Here is a 20,604-nt window from a genome sequence, read left to right on the forward strand (position 1 = left end):
CTGAACAGAATCTCGAACATACGGTACTGAGTAAGATCAGGGTCTCAAGTAGTTCATTGGTTAATGCTGGCCAAATCCGAATTTTCTTACACGGTGTTCTGCATTCGTGTAATCACAAAACAGATCTATCTTCAACGTCGCTTCCATCGGCCCGACTTATTGGTGGATAGACACGCCATTTGATGAGATGCCCCCACGGTGTCACGTTCGATAGCAATAACATACTTTGCATCGAACGGTGCAGGTGAAATACATAACTCTGACGACGGACGTGGTGAATAACGTGTATTTGTGTGTTACGCGAAAACGTGGGGCGATAAATCAGTGGTATGTAGGATACTGCATTACAGATAGCATGATTTCGAATGCTGTTATTCCGCGTGTTAGAACTGACAAAGGATAATGTAAACACGTTCGGAAGACGAACTCTGAGGTATCGATAGTTCGTATACGGAATGCACCCTATAGTATACACAAACACATATATATATAACAGCGCCGTCGTATTTTGAAAGAGTCACTACAGCCTTACGTTGCAAAGAAGGAAGAGATATAATAAGGACTACGGTATTGCAGGGCTAGGCATATTGAGACCATTCAATGAATATTCTCTAGTTAATATGGCAAAAATCACGTTGCTATAAGGCCGAACACAGGATTGAAATTTGAATCTGTGAGCAGCGATCTGTTCATATATTTACTAATTCCACTTTTGGTACAGTTCCAGGACACACACACTGCTGACAGCATCATAACCATGTTAGCTTCAAACACGCCTAATTCTAAGCATACAGAGAACGAAGACACGCGCGAATCTTTTTTATATGCACATCACGTAAATAATGAAAACTTTAGTGGCCAATCTGAAATCACACTCGTGATTCGAATTATGTCAATCTCGTTCAGGATTTCTGCGATCTTTAGCAGTTTAAAACTTTCAAACTGCGTGGGCCTTGAGATCGGGCTGTCGCGCCATAAATTGAACATAAAAAGTATTTACCTAAGAACAGTGCAACCAGGAACGCAGCAAGTTTGCTAGAAAACTTAACGGATAGTTTGATGGCACGGAAGGTTACGACTGTGGATTAAAGATTTTTAAATAAGAAATTCAGACTGAATACTGAGCAATAATTATGAATCGCGCGAAAAAAAATTTCAGTTGAGCTCAGCTTCAGATGCTTTCACGCCCCAATGGGAGCGCGCCTCAGTTTGACAACTAGTGCCTTAGAATTAATATGGTGAAATATAATAGGAAAAAGTTGAATCACGTCTCTGCATTAATTCGATTTTAGAACGCATTTTATCAATATTTTTATTAAGTTTCTTTAGACTCTCGCGGGCCGCACAGAACGTCGTTGCGGGCCGCATGCGGCCCGCGGGCCGTAGTTTGCGCACCCCTGCCGTAAACAGTGTGAAACGTAATGATTGCGATTTCAATCCACTCTGTTGTTGTAAGGAATTTAGTTGTGCAATGGTCGCGCATCTTATGTAGACATTTCCTTCCCTTCACAAAGTTTAATTCGGATTATTCCAAAATTCTGTAACCAAAGCTAATAATATTAATAACACAAACATTAACCAGAAAGCCCTTGATATAAAATAATATTAACTTATGCTTATGCAACCATGGATAAGCCGGTAATGTAATGGCACATGATTGTAATTGTTGAAAAATTTGTGTCTTGGAATGCCCTCGCATTTGCGAACTTGAATGCGATTTCGAGTTGAGAGAAATTTTAACAACACAGTAATAACTGACGATACGTGAACAGAATTACAGACTGTAATATGAGACATGTGGAGTTCTACCTGTTTCCAGCTTAAGAGATTTCAATCCCCCAAGAAGGTCCCTTAGCTATACTGCACCATCGCATATTCGCATTGCGTATGAGTGAAACGCAGCGCTGTTGCATTGTGAACAAGAGTCTCTATTTCACTTCAACCTGTAATGCTGTCGATAAATCAGAATTTGATATATGAAATTCATCTCTACTTTGTTGTTCCGAGCAGTATTATATTTCCATGCACTACAATATATATGAATAGTCAATTCATAATGAATATGAAAATTATGACCACGTTGCTTTTGATGGGAGCGTCCGTTGTCTCAGGTATGTGTCTATCCGAGAGCTTTACCTTCTATATCAGTGGTTCGCAAAGTGGGCGATTTTGAGAGACCGGGGTGATGAAAACGGGTTGAAGTAGAAGTAGTATATAAGCAAAACTCCTTGAATAAGTGGATACAAACTACTTCAATGCTTCAAAAAACAGAAGGATAAACACTAGTTTATAGAGGTGCAATAAGAGGATGAAGGAAAAGGAATAGGACGTCGTATATTTATGTCCTTGATGTTTTACGGCATATACCCCGACTCATGACACACACACACACACACACACACACACACGATGTGTGCATATGTTTGCCATGAGTGCATGGTGACATATGACGCTGGATAGGGATGGTGAAGATATAGCCTTGTAAGGCTTTCTAAGTCTGCTCGCACAATCGACAGCGTCACGTCATATGTCCCATGACGCACAATCGTTTTCGAAAATTACCCACGCCGGTCATAAATCTTGCTGTCGCTCGCCAACTGTGTCTGTGCGCAGAAGTGGGGTTGTTACATGCTGAGGTTTAAATTTTTCAGGGCTGAGCTGTTGGTCATGCCAAAATGCTCGTTCAGTACTAGATTGCATTGACAACGGAACGAATGAAAAATGTCTCGGCGATTCATCGAAGGTAACTTCATATTTATATTTTCTAAGATATTGGTGATAATCGCATATTGCTAAATGTATTGGCTGACATTTGAAGTATGGGCAGGCGAAACAAAAAAAAAACAGCCTCGATCATAGGATTTGTGATCGTAGAGTGCATGCAGTTTGGACGAAAATCGTATATCATAGTGATTCGACTGGTACATATAGAGTGATATATATGCTCTTACGGTAAAAACTTTATCTTTCACACGCATTTCAGTTGATGAAAATCAGCCAATTGGTGAAAATGTATGTCTCAGACATGAATTGGATTATGTCTATACGCGTGCCATCATTTGGGCTAACAGTGCACCGTGAATTGTAGACTTCATTGCTTCCCGAAAAATAGATGATACAAGGTTCACCTTTTCCATTAGAATTCTTTTCATATATATATGTATATACACAAGCTGGGGATGTGGTCCGTGTCGTCAACAATTGATGAAGCAGTTTATTTAATCTGAATTTAAAAAAATGTGGGAAGTACAATCTTTGTTATACCGTTTCCATTCCGTGATACGTAATGTCACGCCGTAAACTATTTCAAATATTACTGTTTGCCAATGATTCAAATATGCTAAGAATCAGCCGTGCAGTTTGTGGCTGCCAGTTGCAATTGCTCTGGGAAACATCATGGAATCAAAATTATCACCCACTATCTGGAATCATGGCAGCAAGGAAGGCAATACCGTCGCAGGCTGGACTTTGCCATTATTTAAAGGGGATGAAAATCGGAAATATTAGCTTTCATTCCAATCTTGATCGCAGCGGTTTAGTTTCTGAATGTAATGGTAATGGTTACTGCTGCTCTTTATGTAAGTAATGTTTACGTATATAGCCTTCAAGACGCGACCATGCATCAACGCTGACGTGAAAATGTATGTTATAATTGCCATGTCATGACAGGTATCCAATTTCATGTCATCCGAGGTATACAAGGAAAGGTGGTAAGACAGATAACCCAATTATTCACTCATTCTATTGTACAGCTGACTTATCTCCAAGAGTTTGTCGTCGTTGCGTGATACGTTGAGTTATCAAATCTATTTCCATCATTGAGTGAATTAAAATGAGCTTGATTCTGATTTTCGCCTGATGTGAAACACGCATAAACCGCAACGAATCAAGTTTGAAACTTGTATCACACCTATATTCACTTTATTAGATGTGTTGCCAAACAGAGGTCCGGTTCCACGAGGGATGGGGCGGCAGTCACATGATAACGACCGGCTGCAAAGAATCGACCGCGTGTGCGAGCAATCATAAACAGGTGAGAGCATGTATGTAGGCCGTGGCGAGATAGCGCAGTGGTATAATCTTCGGCTGCAACACCAATGGGTGCGGGTTCGAGTTCGACCGAGGTCGACTTCCGAATTCCGACACCTAAGTGTTGGAGGTTTACCTAGGCTCATCAGCGCCAGCGGTGCTATATGTCGGCAGTGACGGAAAATAAGAGGAATATCGGCCTGGTGTAAATGACCATAGTAGTCGACAAACACCATGAATACCCCAAAACAAACAATGTATTTAGGCGACTGGATAATATTGCAAAAATGTCCACGAGACGTTGCGGTACATCGCCAACAACAGCTGATTATTTTTCGAGACGTGGTAAACTGCAAATTATTCGGTCGTGACACGTAACACACCGTAGTGGAGTTACCGTCACTCACAAAACTACGATGTTCGATAGTAAACAGCAGGTTTTGGAATTCGTGAATGGAAGTCATGATATCTGGATGTACACAAATATCATACATACAGTTTCCCGTTGTCACAGTTATGATTCCGAACGATTCTGCCCATTTCTTGAGCGTCCAGGCCCGCTCGGAGCTAACATGCGAGAAATCCAGTAGTCGTAATAGCGTGGTATTATCACGACGCAAGATGCACAGCACATTGCGCACTGATATAGACCAAGGTGCACAATATTTTCGATGTCATAACTAAATTCCATCGAAATCAAGTCAAATACCCTAGCAGGAAAGCGCAAATATGTTTCTGGCGTATCCTCAACGCATAGGGAATTCTCTTCCTTCTATCGTTGCGTAAGCCATTGTTACTGTGCACGCAGAACAAAGCAACCAGCTCAATGAAAACGCAGTGTAATCCTTACAAATGGAACTCTGTCTGTCGATGTCGCTGCAAAGGATTCCAATGTAACAGAAGCAACCTGCTGTGTCGTCAACGTAAGTCAGCAGTCGGCACATGTAGAATCCGTTCGCATGTCATCTACAATCCGTGCACACTGCACATGCACAGCGCACATTGCACACCGTCGCTAGAATTCCTGTTCGGTTGCAGGCGATCTAACATAAGCCATGCACTTTAATCCGTATTCGTGAACTGTATATGAGTACTTGCGCATAAAGACACGCGTATGCAACTGATGTTTACGATTGTAAGCTGAAGCCCTAAATCTAATTTTAACTTTTAGACGCACAATCTGTAATTATCGCTGAAAACGCTGGACTGTAATTAACGCTGGAAAATTACGTAAACAGACGCGAAATGAGTAAGTTCTGACCAAACAATCAGAATACATGCGGTATTAAGAGTCTGTTTCGATTTTAAAGTGATGTGGCTCGCCCGCAACTACATCCATCAATGTCAATCCAGGAAGCGAATTTACCATATTTCTTTGAGCTGTTCTAAAAAACCTTTTGTTTCATTAATGCGATGAGCTTCGGTGTTGCCACAACTGGCTTATAAACGAATCACGGCATACCTTGTCTACACTATATTATCATACATTAGTCTATTGACGAACTTGGATCATATGTATACTAACATCGTCGATCTTCGTTTAACGCCTTCTATAATTAATTCAGACCTGACTGATCATTACCCTATATTTTGTCTCTTGGAAACCACAACCCGATTTATCAATAGCCGCTACAAGCGTAGGGATTTTGGTAGTATGGACTACGACAGTTTTACGGATGATATCGAGGAAATATCTGCCAATCTGTACCGAACAGAAATTGATGAAAAAAACTATGATTTAGTTTTTGATAAATTTATGCACGATATATGTGATGTTGTAGATAAACATGCCCCATTGCGAATTCAATCAAAACGCGAACGCAGACTCTCTGCAAAGCCATGGCTGTCCAAGGGCATCTTGACATCTATCCGTAATAGGAATAAGCTGCATAAGTATTTATTACTCAATTTTTCTGCTTGCAACCACTCTCATTACAAGTCCTATGCAAATCTACTTTCCAAAGTCAAAATAAAAGCCAAGGAACTTTATTACAAAAAGCAATTTGCACAACATAGAAATAACCCAAAAATCGCCTGGAAAATGATTGGTGAAATAATAAATCGTGGCAGGCACAAATACTTGCATACCAAACAAAATCATAGATTCGGAAACTGGTCTAACCAAAACTGATCAACGTGAAATATGTGAAGCGTTCAACCATTTCTTTTCATCAATTGGTTGCAAACTAGCCAACCAAACTGCTCCATCACAGCGAACTTATGGCCTTTCACCAGAATCTTCCATCTTCATGAAACCTATCACAAGTGCTGAGGTCATAACTGTTCTTGCATCACTAGAAAACAAAAAGTCTCAAGGTTATGATATGCTACCAAATTATATTGTTAAATTAATTGGCACTCAACTTAGTGATAGTTTGGTTACTCTCTATAACCACTCATTAAATCTAGGAATCTTCCCAAACTATCTCAAAATAGCTAGAGTCATTCCCATATTCAAAAATGGTGACAGAGACATTATCTCAAACTACCGACCAATATCTATCCTGTCGACCTTTGCAATTATCTTTGAAAAACTATTATTTCAAAGACTAAATGATTTCTTATGCCACAAAAAATTGTTAAATCAATGCCAATTCGGATTTCGACAGAATCATACTACCTCTCAAGCTGTTATTCATATGACCTCGAAACTATGATATACTATGTGCGAAGCAAACTGGATGTGGAGTATTTCTCGACCTGAAAAAGGCTTTTGACACCGTTGATCATACTATCTTAATAAAAAAAACTTGAGTATTACGGTGTTCGTGGAATTGCAAAAAAACTTTTCAGTTCCTACCTGAGAAATCGATCCCAATTTGTTGAAATCAATTCAATCAAGTCATTGGAACTACCAGTAACTACAGGTGTTCCACAAGGCTATGTGTTGGGGCCACTAATATTCATCATATTTATAAATGATATTGTCTACTCCTCCCCAGGAAATATCACACTCTTTGCAGATGATACTAGTATTGTCACATCTGGATTTGACTATGCATCTGCCATTGACAATACTAACTCTGAACTAGCCTCCGTTAGCAATTGGGTGTCTTCGAATAAATTACATATCAATCCCCTTAAAACCAAAATTCTAGTATTTGAGTCTAAAGGATCTCTCAACAATGCGATCGCAGAATTCAATCTAAAGGACTCTTTGATTAAAACCAGTCAATCTGTCAAGTATCTAGGTATTATTATCGATGATAATCTAGTATGGGACGATCACATCAACTACATAGCAAGCAAAATATCTCGTGGCATTGGTGCACTCTATCGCCTGAAGAAGCTGGTTCCAATATCACTTCTCCTACCTGTTTATCATGCGCTCGTCCACTGCCATCTTACATATGGAATAACAGTGTGGGGCTGCTCTTACAAGAAGCATATCAACAAGCTCCAGGTATTACAAAACAAAGCCATTAGGATTATATCTAATATACCTGCTCGTAGCAGGGTCAGTCCTGAATTTAGAAAATTGGGCATTCTCAAGGTCTCGGATTTGTATGAATTTGAAATTGTAAAAATCATGAAACAATATAATGAAAGAACATTACCTGAATATTTCGACAACTTTTTTCAATGCCCCAATTCAATTCACCATTATAACACAAGATTCTCACAGAATCAGTCCCTATTTGTTAAATTGAATTCATCAAGACTGTCAAGAAATTCCCTATCTTATATAGGTGTGAAATTTTGGAACAATGTACCAACTTTGTACCGTACTCTTCCTTATCATACATTTAAAGCTCGCTATTGCAAATTTATATTATCCAAGTACTAAGAAGAACATATCTCATGACCACAGTAATGTTGTTTGTTGTTTTGATTCATTTAATATGCTACAATAATATTACCACTGTGTACATGGGTCAAATTGTTATTTTCTGATCACACTGTTAACTATGGTAACCGTCCTTCACTAGTGTTGCTGTCTTTTATTTACTTTTGTTTATTTCGTTACTCTTTGCGGTGCTACTTGACTGAGAGAAAAAATTGATCCATATTATAATTAATACTGCCAATATGCTTGGGTGACTCCGGCCTAGAAGACTTCGGTCATATCGGGTCTCCCAGTCTATACCGTGCAAATTATAGTGAGGAAAAAATTTAAAAAATGTATACTATTGGACGTGAATGTTTGTGGACATTGCCTTTACTATATTTCATGGTTGACGAATAAAAGAACTCTCTCTCTCTCTCTCTCTCTCTCTCTCTCTTGAACTAATTGGTGTTTGAATTATCCAAACTGAGGTTGATGACTAGCAAGATATCGTTTGCACGGATATCACCTTAACGGCATTGGATTATTTTCAATTCGATAGATTATATTACATACGGTTGCTGAATTATGGCCTAAATCAGTGGTTCCCAAACTTTTTTGGTGTGAGGGCCAAATTTAGAATTTCAGAGTACGGTCGGGGCCGCACGAATACTACGGCCGTGAAACGGACCCAAACAGTCATCATGGCTACTTCGGAGTAGTTTTATTACCCTGGCGAGATTTCAAAACTGTACACTGTTTACCGCTACTTATCTGCTGCATTGGGTGTCCGTTGAGGGAATCAGCTTTTTCTCGCCTAAACGCGTGAAGCGCGAGAAATTTCTTTAGTTTCATGACTGAATCGGTCAATATAATCGGGAATTGCATGTATTGCTATCAATTTTCATCCTGTCTCTGTTCACGTAATCTGATTTACCGGTAGAGCTGAGTGAGGTGTGTTTTAAAAGGTATAGGGCCCCTCAATAGTAATTGAACATCTCCGGCGTATACCCGTTGACAGGACCGTAACAGCACTTGGTCAGGACCCCGGGCTCCCATAGGGTGATAAACTGACCCCGCATCACGTTGTTCGCTTTTGATTTAACTGTAGAGCTGAGCGAATGGTGTCTTTGAAACTGCAGACCCCGTAAAATTAAACATCTTCGGGCGGGCGGACCCCTAGGTATGACTTCTTTACATGATGTTATTTTGTGACCTCCTGTCTGCTATATCAAAAAATGTAAAATTGTCCAAACCTAGTAAACTGAAAGATCACACGATTTCAGATTGGTATTTCTTCACTGGCATTTAATTTTCATTCCTGCGGGATGGTATTTGTCTTGTGAGGTTTAGATTGCCAAGATAAGAACATTCAGCGCCAGTCATTTAGGCGCCTATATGGACAATTTAACATATCTGTATTTTGTATATATAACGAAGTTTTAGGTATTTCGAAGTTTTTGGTCAGCATAAAAGCAGTCCTTTACGGCCAAGGGTTTCTCGCTGCCGATCGTTCTGAAACACTTCTTGGAGTCACATGTTGAATGGCCTAACACATTATATGTCTTGGTGCGTTGTGGTGCGGTCATGGCCAACGCTGATATGCCCATTTCAATAAATCTTGCGTATTTTTTCTTGGGGAAGAGTACCCAACAATCAAGATATGCGACGAATTGAAATCGTTGAAAAAGTTGTATAAATTTTCAAAATATAATCTATAATTTATGCTAAGTCACGAAATAATTTTGGGCTCCCGTCGAGCTCGGCCCCCCTCAATTGGGGGGTTTGGGGTGCGGCAGTTACGGCCCTGACTATAGGACTACCAATTATGCTGCTTTTAGCCTGCTAAGCAGTATGCATCTCGGCGTATTCAACCGTGAGTCACGTGTTGCACATCTAGTTATCATAGGGTTACCATACGTCCTCTTTTGAGATGATTTGTCCTCTTTTTTGATTTTCTTTCAAAGTGTCCTCGCAGGACGGCCAAATGTCTTCTTTTTTGAGGATTTTGGTTAAATATAGGGCCAAATTCGACTGATATACATTAAGTCAGCACTGTAGGAACGCTACGGCGGCTATTTCGGGAGCTGGACCTGAAAGTTGACCTTTTTTTTCAGTCAACCACCTGTTAATATGTAAGAAAAACTGTATTTTCCGGGAGTTGAGCCTCTTTTTCTTTTTGAGTCAAGCGACCACGAAGTGGGAAAAACTAACCATTTTTTCAGGATTTTTCTCCCGTTTTGAAAGTTATCATTACCTATTTATATCTATAGCTACTGCTCGTTCAACTGGAAAGTTAGGGCACATTGCATTGAAACAGCAGTGACGTAACGTTAGCAGTCTATACTCACAACTTTCCTGCAATTCTATAGTTAAAAACTACACAGGCCAAGCCGAACAAGAGTATTTTATAAATATAAATTTAATTTTTTGTCATAAATCGATTTCCTAATATATTTTGGGGGCCGCAAGAAGGCTATCTCGGGGCCGCGCTCGGGAATCACTGGCCAAAATCGTACATTCAGTTTTGTACGCCCTTCTATCAATACGCTGAAAGGAGCTGAGAGGGAACTATGTTCAAAATCAAAATTTTTATCGATGGAGTGTGTAAAATGCGTTATCTGTGGGCTACCATATTTCTGTTATCGACAGCACCGACGATCTTGAAGTAACTTTAGTTTAACAACATATATGCTTCAGCAAATATTCTAATCTTCTGCATGTCATGAGCTTCATGTTATTACATTAGCCTGTCAGAATTGCTCGAAAACTCCCAGATATTACTATACCCAATTATAGAGCTGCATACGATGTTACAATATACTATAGTACTTCTCTCTTCAACCTTTTTCCGTTAGCTTAACCCTTAAAGTTATTGGGAAGAAATCGTGTACCCGGAACGCGAAGTCGTGCACCCTGTTCAAAGTTCACTCAAGACTGGAACATGTGAATAAAGATATATATATTTGTATATTTGACAGCGATGTTGGAGAGCTGAATTTCCGATGAGATATGCGAGCCCAAACTATCGTCATATTCCAAGCTCTATTTAGAATTTTGAGATTACATGAATAGCATACGTAATGTCACTCGACACTTCATACCATCCTCTGTTGCGCAGAGGAAATCTACCTCTGGGATTGTAAGGATATCTGCGAGACAGCTTATATTAGTGAGGCTTATCCACACATCGTAGCCGGACATGAAAGGAGCTACAAAATTTCAAGGTCATGCGTCCTAGTGGTGTGGCTGATCGCATTAAGCATGTCCGCGTTATTGAGCATGAGCACCCATTTACGAACAGTTTGCCTATCGCTCAACATGACGATCGGTAGGCGATAACCGCTTGGAATTCCCATTTTATTGATATCGCAGGCGGTCAGTGTCGTAACTCAAATACCGATAGCGCCCATGACATCTACATATTGCATAAACCCCCTATATTTTGAGTCGAACTCGAACAAGCAAGTGTCTTGGAAACCTACTCTGAAACGCAGAGTAAATCTGCAGAAATGTATATCCGACCACAACAATCCATTAAAGCTATTCATGAATTTTGCTACAAAATAAACACGAAGCCCGGATTAATTCGATAAAATTTCCGTCGTGGGAGTTACATAATAGACGATTGTCATCTAAACGAGATTTATGCCAGAAGATACATAAAAATATGATTCAAATACCGACAAGGTATGTCCTGCGGTATCCTATCAGATACGGACGTGTATTTTGTTGATTTCGCAAGAGGATATTATCTTATCTGAACTCGAAAATACGTGGATGAAATGATAATATGATTATATAATTCACATTTCCAGGCCTTAAACTACTGCCTGTGGTGATATTTATACCGTAAAATTTCGAAAAACTGTATTCAACGGCGCATACACATATTTAGTCATACAGTGAATGCACAGTGTGACAAGTGTACGGTCAAAATTCAAAAGAATACTAATTGGGAATTCTGCGCAGGGTTTAGTTTGGATGTGATCTTGAACATATCCTGCTGCGCTCCATTCCACTACATATTTTCCATCTATGTAAACGACCTTAAAAATATAAGAGATGATCAAAGATGCGGCAATAGGTCAAGAGATCACCTCAAACCGTCTTTTTCGGCGATGCATAATTTACCTTGACTCCCCCAAGTGTCCATTGAAAGTTCATACAGTGGTAAAAAAAAAATCCGTTCTGTATTTCTCGAAATAATAAGTGCAAATAGTTACTAGCTGTAGTAAATTATTAGGTAAAACGGTAATGGCGCGGCATCCACCTCTCAAGTAATTAACTTCCAAAGTTTCCAAATTTGCAGGGGTACATCGTTATCAATTCATATGTTTCGTCTACAGGACCTCTTAGTAACAAAGTGAATTTGAAAGTACTAAATGATGAACCCCAACTGGGAGAGCTGAATGAGTTTCAAGTTGAGCGCCTTCCGCAATCTTTCGGGGGAATATTCGTCAATGTGATAGTGCCCAAGGTAAGGAATCGGTTATGAATTCAATTACCATAAATATCGAATACAACACACCTGTGCCCGACGTTGTCCTCTGAGAGCACGCGTGCTGCCATTAAAATCATGACCGGGATATTAGCGGCGACAATCAGTAATCAACCGGCCTTCTATATATCGAACAAGGTTATTTATCAAGTATTTGGCAGGATTCTGGGGTCGATATATTCTACACATATAGAACGAGAGCAATCCGGGAATGGCTAGGCACTCGATAAAATGCAACACATTCCGGAAATGGGCTGATCTTGTACAACAAATTATATTGATGAATATGAAAATTATTCCTGCAAACAGCAGGAGAATGCCTTATGCGCACAATACCTTATGTATAGTTTACATGCAAGTATCATAGAACATTGTTATTTGTACAATAAAATAGTCAACTCAGCGTCATATATATGATTTTATGACTGCCTATTCGACACGCATATAATTATGCGATTATAATCTTTCGTGTCTAGTATTCACCCTCGTGGGGTGTAGCAGGATCACACTGCAGCACAGTTCTAATCACCCATAGAGTCTCGTTAATCATTGCAGTTGGCTGCATGCGGCCAATCGTCTTTCACAAAGCTGCAGAGGTGAGCGACTTGATCGGGGGGGGGGGGTAATATCAAACTGATCGTTTGATTTGAATACCGTAAATTTCTACTCAACTACTATTGGAATTTAGCAGACACAGCACAGACGCTTGAAGTAGCCTAGATAAAATAAACGTGAGGTATGAAAATCACGCATCTAAGTTGTTCAAAAAAGTAGATCACGATGAACCGTCGCTGGCTTTCGCTACAGTCAGTCGCAAGTAATGTATTTCAATTCACACTTATAATACGAATGATAATTGGATAAATCAAGCACAGATACGCCAGATTTATGAGATTTTATTCGGTTGCCCTGATTAATTGGCTAACCCGCAAATTATCAATGCCAATTTCATCATAAAATAATTAAAATGTTCACCACGCGCCAGCTTCCCTTGATAAACTCCACATCAGTGGTTCGCGACCTTTGTCGAGTCATCGCCCGCGTATGAATCTCGACACAAATTTCCGCCCCCAATTTTTACGGATCCAAAAAAGAGGACATATAGACTGGAAAATAATTCACCTTACTCTGATCGCTGGTGAATTTACTAAAATAAGCCATTTTTCGAGGTGCTAGGTGCTCGGAAAACCGGTTTTCGCGTCTACATTCCGTTGGGATGACCTTTTATTCGCGTCATATGCAGAATAAGCCGTCTTCAGACGCATTTTTTGACAGTGGTAATTAAACTTATCTCACTGTACGTTCTAACATTTGCGCCCCTATCGCCTCTCCTCAGTCACTGCCTTTGGTATTTCCACCCACTTGTTTCTCAAAATCTTCCGTGGGATTTCGCCCCCGTTGGGAACCACTGCTCTGTATCATAGAAAGTACTATATGTAGTTTTGCTTCGAAGTAAATATACAACATATTTGCTATAGTAGAAATGATAACATCTGCACATCTTCACATCATATCGAAAGGCCAACCAAAGTTTTAAAATATTTTCTTCCATTCGCAGAAAAAGTAAGAGGGAACTCTCTTGCGTCCAATGACCACGATCCAGACGAGGAACTGCTTCTGTCAATACACTATACACAATACACAATACACAATACACTACGCTATAGATTTATGCATTCAGATGACATTTCATTTGATGACGATCTCGTATTAGTCCTTTTCGATAATTTATAATTATTCATCGTCGCGTGTTGCATTTTACTGTGGAAACTAAGACATGTTAATAGCAATCAGTTGTGATGTATGAATTTTCGCATCTCAGTCTGGCCTGTCCAAAGCATGACCTGCAGGACAATGATGAAAATTTATCTGATATTCAGAGCCGATTTCAAGTCCGCAGTATATGCTGGCCACCATTGCACATTCGTGATGCTCAGGGCATCAACAACTTCGCTCATGAACCAGGTCTTAACTAAAAAAGCATTATTGCTTCAGTGACCGGGTCAGGTGTTATAGTGCGATCGCCACTTTGTTGTTGTTTTAGTTCATTGGTTTATTTATGGTGTTTTGACATCTTTTTTACAGCCATTATTCTTGAACTAAATAGTGTGAGTTTAATTGAGAAAAATATGAACCAAGTCATAAATTTTAGGAACTAAAAGTTACCATTAATTCGAGCATTTGGGAACATATCTTTGCTTCACATTTTAGAGCCCTAAAAGCTCGCCATGTTTATTCAATCTTCATGATGGTTTATTGTTCGAGCTTGCTACACATACTTTTATAAATGCACGGACAATATATAATGAATCACTGGAGTGATCAATTTGTACTTCACGTTTATATGTAGGCTAATATGTCTGCTTTCAAGCATTTTAACAAGCTCTGACTCCAACGCAAGTGTGCTCCTATACTGATCTAATCTGTAAGTGAATATATGCAGTATGACAAAACGACTGGGCTTGAGTTAGCGTGCCCAAGCGGTCTTCGGTACACTGGCTAGACACCGGCAGTCATTTCAGTGACGCGGATCCAATCCCACCGCTGCCAGTTTGAGCACTATATCCTTTATACTGACAACTCGAAGGCAGACACAGACGCGCACGTACGCTCTTTCCGTAGATAACTCTTTACGGCACTACGCGATTCACGAGTCCGATTAGGTCACGATGAACGCAAGACGTATTTGTTCATATCTATATCGGAATTGCTAATATGAATCGGAATTGCTAATGTTATTGTCATGAGAAATACGTGTGAGGTTACATTTTTCAGAAGTAATGAATGAATTGTGTCAATAATTTTGATACGACGATACGATGCGATACGGTAGGACGTTATATATATACGCGAACAGATTTTGCGGAAGAGCCGGTTGAAGGGCTTTCTTCGGAGATTCAGGGCACATAATTAAGCCATGTTCATGCTACACGGTTACGACTACCCACGTAAATTTTAGGCGGTCCGTTGTTAATAACTTTGATTAATTATTTTGTTGAAGCATGTTGTTAGGTCATGGCCTCCAGTAAACAGTGTCGCTATACTCACAATATATAGGAACCGCCTACATGTACCAGACCAAACCAAATGTTAAACTCGTTTGATGAGAGGCATGCAATTCCAAACTCACGTTTGTATTTGCATTTGTACCGCGGGGCTACGATTTAAAGGACGCACTATATGCTTAACGTTTACCTTTCATTACCTTATGAGAAAGTACGTGCTTCTCACATATCGCGTTATGCCGCGAGCAAGAATTCCCGGATTTACGTGAGGCTGTGGTTCAGTGTGAATTAAATGTAGTTATGCCCCAGCAAACACAGTACAGACCAAAGATGTAGAAAAGCCGAGCCGATATAGTAGATATTAGATCTTGGCAGGTCGTAGAAAGGGGGATTTTGTGTCGACTCAATTCAACGTCTTTTCCATGTCCTTCAATAATGTAAATATTATGCAGATGCTACAGCCTTTAAACATGGTGAGTAGAATGTAGATCCTACGTTAGAAGAAGAAGATCCTGATATAATAACCTGTTTTCTACCACTATGGGCTTAACCTGATCACGGCTGCGTACACACACCACATTATTTACTACATATTAATCACATTTGTGATAATTTAATTTCAAACGAATTGGCAATAATGCCGTTATAAAAAATAAAACGAACAAACGAACGAATGTCTTTAGAAAGAAAGTGAAAACAGTCCTTATAATCAGGTTTCATCTTCTGATGAGCCAGTTAAATAACCAGCATGCGGCCTTTTCTTTTCAACACCCTGCAGAAATAAAATGAAAATGATGATTAATAGCTAAGACATTCGTACTGCGAAAATGGCAGAGGTAGCGACTAACGAATGACTCCTACATTTTTTTCGCCCATACTTACTAAAATGGATTCGATTCTGATGACGAACTATTTCCACTCAAGTTTTCAAGTTTTATTATTATATTTTTTAATATTATATGACTAGAGAACTGACTTCAATCGTCACTTCTGCTTGATTATCAAGATCAACGATGACTACTTCAGCACTCTTTGAAAACAGGCACTAACACAAAAAGAATTCTTGACTAAAATTTCTTCACATTCTGTCCAAAATGATCAATTCAACAATCCAAATGAATCAGTTATTTGGCAGCTAGTTGGAGAGATATATACTCAAGTCTAGAAAGTGGAATGATACTCTGCATGGGAAGCTGAAGACCTAATAATATTGTGTACAGAGAACAAAACATTTGAGTGGCGGCACTGGTATAGACATTAATAAATTATTAGAATTGACAGCAAGATAACCAGCAAGACATTAAAATGAGAATTAGTGCAGTTTCTTAGGCTGTAGTGATACTCAGCCAGTAATTGACCTAGCAGAGAGCAAAACGTTGTAAATAAAGCGAGCGAAACCTCCGACAAATGACACGATAAAACATTAGAATCGACAGTCTTACTAGAAGCAGAATAACAATCATGAGGGGTTAGAGAACAGAAGCCCGGGAAGTGACCATCAGAAATTACTGCATACTGGCCGAACAAATCCATGACCACTAACAAATGGTCTTTCAATAGTCAATATTGATACCAAATGACACCACCCCTATTTCATAGCAACATTTAGCAAATACAGCGCTGGAGTCAACCTTATATAAGCGCTAACCAAACGCCCATTAGTTTTCCCACCTACTACTTCGCGGATGGAAATACGCATTAAAGCGAACGGACGCGACTTGTCACACTCTTGCTATTTCTGCTCCTTTTTTCTCTTCGTTCCTCTTCTCTGTCGCTTCCGCTTGAGGAGAGAAACAGTCGGCCGCGTTTACGGATCGTGAATTCCCGGTGGGTGATTCTTGCTCGAATGGTCAGCACCTTGAAAATTGAGAACAATGTTGTTGCAAAATGCATGACAATTTGAAAGTTACATCATTCTAATTATTCTAGTTATGGCCGTGAATCGTTACAAGTGCGGTAACCATAAGAATTATTACTATACTTCAACTACAAATACAATATATTGTATAAAATGATTACCAATTCTTTTACGTTGATCGAGTCCCAAATAGATGAAATATGTCAAAGAATTTGCTAAATTTTTGTATAATTTGACAGATTCCGAAATCTTCTCAAAGTGCACCTTTCAAAAATTTGATATCAGGACTCCCAACATTTTACAATTCGAAGTTGGATGGCTTTACCAATACAAGCAAACAGTTTGTATCGCAATTGACAATTATGTAGAGAACGCTGCGAGACATATGAGTAGGCCTACCCTAAAACGTTTCTCTGACATGGACATTAGGGCTCTTAAAATATGACTTTTTTTCTCAAATCGTTCTGGCTACTTGATAAAATTGTTAGGTTACCTAATTTAAGCATAAACACAAAATTTGGTTCAATTCCAGCCAGTAACCGCTTTGCTACAGGAGAAGAAAGTTTCTATTTATTATATAAAAATAAATAGGTAATAAAAATTTGAAAATTTTCTGTTCACCCCATGAAAGTGTTAGGCTGTCTATAGAAACGATGCTCACCAAATTTGGTTCAATTCCAACCAGTGGAAGCGGATATATTGCCGTCGAAAAATTTGGATTTGAATAAAATAGTATTTACGGTGACCGATTCTTTGTTTACTTATTAAAGTTGTGCTCACCGTAAGTACTATTTTATCAAAATCCAAATTTTTCGACAGCAATAACTCCGCTTCCACTGGTTGGAATTGAACCAAATTTGGTGAGCATCGTTTCTATAGACAGCCTAACACTTTCATGGGGTTAACAGAAAATCTTCAAATTTTTTATTATTCATTTTTATATAATAAATAGGAACTTTCTTCTCTTGTAGCAAAGCGGATACTACCTGGATTTGAACCATATTTTGTTTGTAGGCTTAAATTAGGTAACCTAACAATTTTATCAAGTAGCCAGTACGATTTTAGAAAAAAAGTCATTTTTGAAGAGCCCTACTGTTCATGACCGTCCACGTTTAGAGTTGCATCTCAAAGATGCTAAAATAAGCCTAAATATAATCCAAGCAATACGATCGTCCACTTTGACTGACTGAATTTCTAAAAACACCTTGATAGCTTCCACATCTTACGTTTATATATACCGTCTGCTATCGGCACAACAAAGTAGGCCTATTTAAAAATACCAAAACAGATTCAACATACCACATCTCTTGCAAAGGCTTTTGCTTTCATTCAATTTTCCATCAAACTTTTTTAAATCCTCCTTTGTGGTGAGTTGCTTTGGAATTCTCCTAGGATCAATTCCGATATCGTTTTATCATATACAATCTATGGCGGAATAAAAGTTTCGGATAAGTTCTAAAACGAACACAATTTTCCACACAAAAGTCAATTGCCACACGAAATGCCAAATGCTACGGTCTCATTTTACAAGGTATGGCGAGGAAACGTAGTGGTACGTTCCATTATAGCTAAACACCAATGAATTGCGGGTTCGAGCGTGACACGTCGACTCCATAATTCCTACCGAAGTGTTGGCCGTTTATCTAGGCTCCTCCTCGCCATCTGATTCGCATAGCCATGTCTTAAAAAGCCTAGGAGTGGGCCGTGCTGTAAGTGGGCAGATGGTTGCCGATGCACCCGGCACTTGGTGAATTCGGCCGCACAAACTCGGCACTTGGTGAATTCGGCCCTCGGGAAATTTTGAAATGAAGTGTATTTACAGCTATTAATATGAATTATCAAACTATAACAGTATTATCAAGTGATTCGTCAATCTTGTAAGGAGGTCAGGGCATCCGTAGATCGCGCAGTCACGGCGTGATTAGATCACGGATTGCGTAAACACGGGAAATAACACAGCGCTCATATGCCGACCACGCGCGGTCTGCTTGGAATCGATGGCGTGAGTCACAGGTAGGGCTGGGCACAATGATTCGAGTACTCGAATCTGAATCGAGTATTAATTTCAATGATTCGAGTCGAGTAGTAAAAGACGATTTTTTCGAGTACTGACATTCTACGCTCCTCGCAACTGAAAGTTAATTTACTAACGAGAATTATAGTTTTGATACTATTTTTCACTGAGGAAGCCTTGAAACCTTGATTAGCCGTGTCGCATCATACGATACGTAGTACAAAGCTACGAACGTTACTGGAAATAATGCATTTACGAAGTCGTGATCATCCCACAACATTGTCACCAAGTGCAATGAAATCGGTATGATCGAAAAAATACCAAAGTATCTTTAATATGACGGATAACAGGCATTATTTTATTTCTGGTGGCATAAAAAGAACATATTTGAACTTGAACTAGTATATTCTGCTGTGACGTCATAATGTGTGATACTCGAATACTCGACTCGACTCGATGCGTAATACGTGATTCAGAATCGAATCACTCAGGTACTCGATTTTGCCCAGCCCTAGTCACAGGCCTGTGTCGTGTAAGTTTTGAGAAGATGGATCTTGGCGTTGTATGTGAGATCAAAACTGTGGAACATCAAGCGGCGCTTCTTCGTTTATCGATCACGACAAGCCAGTGTTCCTCATCAACAAATGTTTCGCATGATCACGTCAAAATAAATTATTTTTTGCCTTTGGAGAGACGATTCCACTCTGGGATTAGGGTGTCTCGATAACACGGTTGAAGGATCCCAAGATTACGAGATCTACCACGAGCCACGACACGTTTAAATTTCCTTTTTGATACTGTTCATTCATACTAAATGCATTTCTAATGCGAAGGTGTTCTAGTGCCAATTCCTCCAAGGGCCGAGTTCACCAAGTGAAGAGCGTCGCGTTATTTCCCGCGATTACGCAATCTGTGATCTAATCACGCCGTGACTGTGTGATCTACGCATGCCCTGACCCCCGTACAATATTGACAACCACTCAAAGTGCCAAGTTCACCGGCAAACATTCCAGTAACCAATCATGGTGACCGGTACCGCTACGAGATCTACCACGGCCGAATTCACCAAGTGCCGAGTTTGTGCGGCCGAATTCACTAAGTGCCGAGTTCACTGGTAATCGGGCAGATACGGAATAATAATAATAAGAACCGGCCTGGTGTAAAATGACCAGTGTAGTCGAACCACCACCATGAACACCACAAACAAACAAATAAACATCTAACATGGAAAAGAAATTACCTTTGCAGCCTTTGACAAACACAGTTACCATTGAAACCAGCAATTAAGGTCTTATTCGAAAGCAGAATAACAACTGTTTTAGTGGACATATCAAATCAAATGTTGGAAAGTTCATGTAAAATAGCCCAAAATATTATCTTACTGTGACCATATTCCATCAATATGGTCTGGCTAGCCAAATTCTCTGGGCC

General features: G+C 39.5%; 1 protein-coding gene and 2 long non-coding RNA genes across 3 annotated transcripts; 1 reads left to right on the forward strand and 2 right to left on the reverse strand.

Moving 5' to 3' along the window:
- The first annotated feature begins 1,743 nt into the window (after positions 1 to 1,743).
- LOC145443117 (uncharacterized) lies at positions 1,744 to 13,924 on the forward strand. The gene is made up of 6 exons (XM_080321115.1): positions 1,744 to 2,111; positions 2,652 to 2,743; positions 3,929 to 4,033; positions 4,838 to 4,952; positions 12,145 to 12,275; positions 13,855 to 13,924. The coding sequence occupies exons 1-6, from the start codon at positions 1,949 to 1,951 to the stop codon at positions 13,861 to 13,863; spliced, it is 615 nt and encodes a 204-aa protein (XP_080177241.1). The 5' UTR covers positions 1,744 to 1,948; the 3' UTR covers positions 13,864 to 13,924.
- On the reverse strand, positions 6,000 to 8,243 carry LOC145443313 (uncharacterized). Its single transcript, XR_013916388.1, has 2 exons — positions 7,344 to 8,243; positions 6,000 to 6,323 (listed from the first exon to the last, which is right to left on the reverse strand). It is a non-coding gene; the product is annotated as an uncharacterized LOC145443313 (long non-coding RNA).
- Positions 13,925 to 15,898: 1,974 nt separating the features above from the next.
- LOC145443118 (uncharacterized) lies at positions 15,899 to 18,954 on the reverse strand. The gene is made up of 3 exons (XR_013916292.1): positions 18,459 to 18,954; positions 16,973 to 17,158; positions 15,899 to 16,073 (listed from the first exon to the last, which is right to left on the reverse strand). It is a non-coding gene; the product is annotated as an uncharacterized LOC145443118 (long non-coding RNA).
- Between the last annotated feature and the right edge of the window lie 1,650 nt (positions 18,955 to 20,604).

This window comes from Botryllus schlosseri, chromosome 7 (genome assembly GCF_051294905.1).
Source record: "Botryllus schlosseri isolate E-star chromosome 7, Bs_hap1, whole genome shotgun sequence".
Lineage (NCBI taxonomy): Eukaryota > Metazoa > Chordata > Ascidiacea > Stolidobranchia > Styelidae > Botryllus > Botryllus schlosseri.